The sequence below is a fragment of the Selaginella moellendorffii genome, unplaced genomic scaffold (assembly GCF_000143415.4).
Source record: "Selaginella moellendorffii unplaced genomic scaffold, v1.0 SELMOscaffold_3, whole genome shotgun sequence".
Classification (NCBI taxonomy): domain Eukaryota; kingdom Viridiplantae; phylum Streptophyta; class Lycopodiopsida; order Selaginellales; family Selaginellaceae; genus Selaginella; species Selaginella moellendorffii.
The window spans coordinates 1,022,774-1,029,313 of NW_003314264.1; the positions used below are offsets into that span (position 1 = coordinate 1,022,774).

General features: G+C 34.5%; 1 protein-coding gene across 1 annotated transcript in view; it reads left to right on the forward strand.

The window, feature by feature from the left end:
* Window positions 1-1,652: 1,652 nt before the first annotated feature.
* Window positions 1,653-6,540, forward strand: part of LOC112343846 (pentatricopeptide repeat-containing protein At4g14820-like) — a 10,174-nt gene continuing 5,286 nt past the window's right edge. The window contains exon 1 of the mRNA XM_024667880.1: window positions 1,653-1,736. Within this exon, the coding sequence (XP_024523648.1) occupies window positions 1,653-1,736 (84 nt within the window). The remainder of the gene's footprint in view (window positions 1,737-6,540) is intronic.

Below are 6,540 nucleotides of genomic sequence, written 5' to 3' on the forward strand. Positions count from 1 at the left end.
TATCTTAGGGTTCTTGACAGGGGAAGAAATGCATGCTTGCCCTAACATCCGTTGGATTGAGAAAGACATTGTTGTGTGACCGAGAAGCTGTACTAGTCTTTCTATTGGCTGGAGATGTGACGTGATATTATCTGGTATGTGCATAACTGTGTTTAGTGCCAAACTCGTAATACTCCCCCTCATGCTGCAAAAGGATGGTTGGAGTCAATTGCAGTTTCCCATCTGTTTGAGTTGGACCAACTGCTGGCAATGAATATGTTATTATTGCTTCTGACTATTTGATTTGTTAGGTGGAAGTTTGTGCTCTTGCTAGTGCCTCTACAACTGGTATTAGATACTTCCTCCTCAATCGAGTGGTGTTTCAACATTTTTGTGCAGATCAGATTCTTTCGGATAATGGTCCCGCATTTATGGCTAAGGTATTTCATGTTTTGACATCTCGGTTGGGGATATGCCACACTTTCATGAGTGCTTATCATCCATAGTCAGAAGGTTTGGTGGAACGGCTCATTCAGACATTCAAAGGAATGATCGCGAAGTACGTGAACTTTCAACATTTGGATTGGGATGGTTATTTGCCATCTCTTCAATATGCATATATCACAAGGGTGCAGAGTTTTATTGATGCTTCACCATATAAACTTCTATATGGTTATGATTCAATATTACCAATAGAGTTGGGTTTACCTTTGCGATTGCCATGAGCTGCCAATGCTAAGTCATGGGATCAGTATTTGACGAGCATTCTTCCACTTGTCCAAATGGACGATGATGGGAGTTATAGCACTGTTGTTGTCCCACTTGTATGTGGCCTAAGTATTCAACAAACTCTACTTGCAAAGTACAAAGTGGATGACTTGGTGTAAGTCCATTTTCCTCATCTTATGGTACATAGTTTATCTAAAGGGCTCTTTGCTCAATGGAAAGGACTGTCCATATCAAGTGTTGTGGAAAATTGGACCGCAAGTTTATGAGGTTTGGCATGATGTCCATCAGGCTGATCCTCCAGAAATTGTGCATGTACAGCAGTTGAAACGTTTCATACAAAGGGATTAGGAACAACTGATACCACTTATAGATCCGCCAGTGCCTCCTCCTGATGTTCCTCTAGATCCCGGCCCATCTACAAGAGAATGGATGGTCTTCCATTATTCCAAAAGGAGGGGATGATGTGAGCTCCAAGTGTATAACTACAATGTTGTATACTAATATTAGTGTAGTGGAGTGGCTCAATTCTTTAAGAATACTTCACATAAATGTTACTTAGTCCTGACTAACACCCTCCAAATTGAGAATGTAAAGGAGAGCTCATCAGGATTAGTGCCACCGTTGGCACCCCCTACCTGCGATCACCACCTTTGCCATTGCCATCACTATCACCGAGGCATGGACAAGTGCTTGAAGGGAAGATTGCCACTAGTGCTCGAGAGGAATGATGATGCTGCCAGGACGAGCATGGTGAAGGACACTGCTACTGCAATGGATCCCCATGGAAAGAATTTCATAGGCGTGGAGAGCTACGGGATCAATCGATTGATGGAGTGGGCTTGCTAGAGAGAAATATTTTGCTAGTTCAAGTGTCATATGATATGGACAACGTACTTTTACTTGCATGGCTGCCACATGGCAAAGCCATAAACCCTAATGGTGCTATGAGTGCGGGTGCATCACGTGGCAGTGGGATTCTCCCTTGTTCATCTCGATTCGAGGCTGTTCTTCCAGAGATCGATTGCCAGGTTTGGATTTAGCTGCATTGCCACTGTGACTGTGGGATTTTGGTAGCCGTCGGATTGGTTTCAATCCGGACCACTCGCTCTTGTATATGAGCTAGGGTTTTTGGGCTAATTAATATGCACATTTTCTATATTTCCTTTCTATATTCCATGCACTCACAATAAAATATTAATTATATTTTAAAATATGCATCAAAATTTTTAGGTAAAACTTTGGTTGAAAGTATAGAATATCATTTCAACACTTAGATGTAAAATAGAAAAGGTAACATATTCATAATTTTAAAGAAAATTGGGTTTAAGAGTTAACTTTTGACATTGCTAGTAATGAAAGTTATAAAGGAAAGGATATTGAAGTTGATAGTAATACAAATAACTGTTATATAGATGAGTGATGAGCGATGTAGTGATGTAGTTGCCACTAAAGTATCTTCAAGTTTATCATTACATCCAATTAGAGTTTTTATTAGTAATATATTATGGATTTAATTTATATAATATTGTATTTTAACTATGACACTACCAAAATATAATTATTAAACAATAAAAAAAACTTTAGTGACTATTATACACGAAGGATCAAACACATAAATCAAGGACAGAGGATCAAACCACCACCACCACCATCAACAAGGATGAAGGATCAAACACGTAAATCATTTTTTCTTTTTGGAAAGATGATTTGCAATGAAGTGTTAATTCATTGCTTGTATTCACATTATGTAATCAAGAGCTCCTATCTTGATGCATGTTAATTATAATGGTATTATAAGTGGTGAGTCATGGGATGGAACGGTGAAGCACTAAACCATTTTAGCTAGGTTTGCTATTGGAAAAATTTGGTTACAATACTTAATTCTTTCTGAGTAACCTTACTATTACTCTTTGAGTAGCTTGGTGTTAAATTAGTTTTGAGTTTGGTTGAATAGAAAGTGGTATGAGCTTGTCCATATTGTGAACAAAAGTTAGTGGTATTGGGTGTTGTAAATCTCGATCAGTGGGGTGTGGTATTTATGTTGCATTTTATCGAATAGAGTTAGTATTTGATATTCAAGTAAAATTTTGAAGTAATAATGTAGACTTGCTTATGGTGTTGCTCAATTAATGATCAAGTCATTGTGATTTTTATATTATAACCATGTGATAGTGAATAATGTATTTACAAAGTTGCTTAGTTAAATGATGATCAACCCCAAAGTGGTTGATAGGGAGGCTAATTTACTTGCATGTAATAGCATTAAAGTAACTTTGACTAAGTTTTTAATAGTGATTTGGAATTTGCCCATAAGGTGGTAGAAAAAGTTGTACCATTCATTTGCTATGGCTTATTGTTTTATCTGTTAACACTTGGAGTAAATTGTTGGATGGAAAAGGTGTGTAGTTGAAGCATTGGCATTGTTAGCACCTGTGTTAGTGGAAGTGACATTATTATTTCAAGTGATGAGGAATTTTCCTTAAAACTTAATTTTCCATGTCATTTTTCTTATTAGTGTTTTGGCTTCACATTAGATCTTGAAGGTGGTTAAAGAAGAGTCTTAGTGCAATGTGGATATCCAAAAAATACGTTATTTGTGATTGAATCTTGGATGTTTATTTTGCATATTGCAAATGTCGATGTTGGATATTAGAAAAATAGGCAAGGTGCTCAACTTAGACATACTATTAAGTCATGAGAATTTATGTTAAAATGAACCTATGTGAAATTGTTAGTAGGAAGAAGTTGGTTGAGTCTTGAAAATTTGTATTCCTACGCTTAGAATTATTCTTTCTCTAGGATGGAAAGTTTTCTACAAATTTTTTTAGACTTTTCCAATGGTTGATTTGTTGATCATTTTGCTCGAAAACCATTTTGTTTTCGTAAGCTAGTACAAACTAATGAAAAGGTTGGAGTTAACTTTTGTTAGCTTAGACTTTAATATATAATTTGTATGATGCAATCCAAAAGAGATGCTAACTTCTTTGGGCTAAAGCAATTGAGTTGAATAGAGTCTAGAATTGGTATAAAAAAGTGGCTATTGCACTTTTCTAAAATGGTGACCTTTATACCTTTCTTTTGTAGCATTATGTTTGGTGGCAAGTTGCAATTTGCATTTCATTAAACTCTATGAGAGTAGTAAACTCTCACTGATCTTGACTTGGTCTTAGTAGCTTTGCACCATAACTGAGGATAGTTATGTTTAGCTTAGTTGTTTGAAGTTAAAATGTTAGTATTTGCACTATAGCTTTGTTTATGAGAAGGTTGTGTACCAATATGAGTCTATTTCATAGTCTTCAGTTTAGTTTCAACTAAGTGTTGATTATGCATAATTAGCATCTTCAAGGCATGCTTAGAGCTATTGGCTAAATGCATTAGCAAGCTTATTGCGATTGACTTGGATTCAAGTGGTCATTTAATTCGTGCTTGTTCATGAACCTTTATATTGTATTTAGGGTATTATGTTCATTTTGAACAAGTATATGACTCGATGATATGAGTTTAGTGTTTGGGTTTTATAAAGGCAAGTTGTTAGTTGTTTTGCAACTAATGATTGTTGATAGACTTTGTCAAGGATCATTAACACTTGCTTCGCTTGATGAAAATTTATTAGTGATAGGTTTGCTTTACTAAATGATGTTGTGGAGGATCATGTTGTTAAACTTGCATAATTTTTCTATATTGGCATATTCCACCTTTGTCAATATTATTTGGTTGCATTTAGTCTATAGTGTTGGATTTCATTGAGTTTTGGATGTGGTGAATCACTCCTTGATGATATGTTATCTATAATTGAGTATAGTTGAGGGATTGGTTTCAGATATTGAGTAAAGTATCTTTGACTTTGGTTAACTTGGTTGCTAAAAAGCTTTGAATGGTGATTCGCTTTTGCTTTTTTTTAATTTTGTTTTGGTGTTAATGGTATTAAAGTGATGCTTGGTCATTAATATTGTTGATGTTGAGATTTAAGTAAAATGAAGTGTCTCTTTATAGGATTGATATTGAGTTTTATTAGTCTTAATATAAATACTGTTGATGTTTGGGTGGTAGCTTTGTATCATTAGTATTCTTGCATTTTCCTAATTAGCAATTATACTGTATAATTTCATTATGCTTGGCTTTTGGATTAATGCAAACATACTCTTATTAGTTTTTGCATTATGAAAATTAGCTTATAGATATGTTAAGAAGGATATTGTGGGTTGTACCATGATTTCCTTTTTAGTATTGAAGTTATTTCATACTGTGGTTCTTTGAATTTTATGCTTGTTAGAAGTTGTTAGGGAAGACATTTTAGCTTATTAGCTTCAATATTAAAGTTAGTTTTGACATTTGGCAATCATTAGTGATGATTGACTATCATCTAGGATATTTGGTTATCCTTGTCTAAGGTTTTACTTGATTATTATTAATATAAAATGATTTACTATTCTTTAGGATGGTAGGATACTTTCAATGATGATTATGTATCTCTTTATTGATTGGATGATTGATGATCTTTCATGATAGTTCATTATTATTTTTAATGGTTTATGGCTCTTCACAATATCACATGTTCTTGTGGTTTGCTTTGGATTGATCTCTTAGGTTTGAGATATTGATAGAATATTGCTGATGCTTGCTTAAGCAACTTGAGTTTCTTAGTATGGTTGACTAAAATCTATTCAAATTGGCTGATGTAATGGTTGGCATGAATGAGTATTTATTTGATTTGTGACATTCATTCTATTTTATTAATTATTGCTATGGTTGGTTTTGATAGGTTGGATGTTATTTCCTTTAGGCAATACATTCGCAAGCATTTTGCTTGCTAATCGATGATACTTTGTGTTCTTTGAATTTTTTTTTATAAGTTGTTTAACATGCTATTTACAATCTTTGAAAATTAAGTTTTATCATTAAGTTTTCTTGATGACACACTGTCTATTGAATTTTGTTGGATGGTAAATCCTATGTTTTCCAATTAAGATGATCTTGATGGTTCTTGTACTCTCATATTAGTTTATCGAATGTTAACTTACTTGGAATACTTTTGTGTTTTACTCTAAGATTTATTCACTGATAATTAAGTCTCTCAAATATCATTGTCTCTGACTTTGATATTGTCCATCTATTTATCTTTGGGTTTGGGCTAATATAGCCAGATTGGCTTTGGCACTTCATGTACATGATGAAATCTCTAATCATGGGGTAGTTATTGTTAATTGGTCACATCACTCACCTCTCTCTCGATGTTCCTTATTTTCATTTTATAAGGCCGTGACCATGTAAACAACTCTAATTGCCTATTTATAGTAATTTATCTAAACTTTACTAACAGGTTTGGTTTCTTTGCTCAAAAGGGTTAAAACCTCTGGGTTCTCTCTCTATATCCTTGCAGGCAGGGCCATATCACATTTTTGTAAGCTGGGTGACAACCAAAATAGCAAGGGTGGTTAATTCCATTGATTATTTCCTTGTCAGTGACGGCTAGAAAATGTTTGAGTTAGTAGCACATTCACATTAGAGAAAGAGGTTGCCTTATAACTCATTTAAGTTGGTGCATTTCTCACATAGTGTGAATATCATTAATTTTTTTTGGAGTTGTTTCCTTGGCAGTGTTCTAGACTAAAGTATGCATCAATGAGGACATCAATTTTCCCTAAGGGGGGGTAGAGTGTTGCAAATGTGACTTTGGGTATTGAAAGCTACTTGTCATTAGTCCTTTCATGTATGCTGGCCGGGATCGCCATGATAATTGTTATACCATTTCTTCATTCCTACTTGTACCATATCAAAAGTTAATTAAAACACGAATCACATGAAAGGGACGAACATATGGTAGAATCCCTT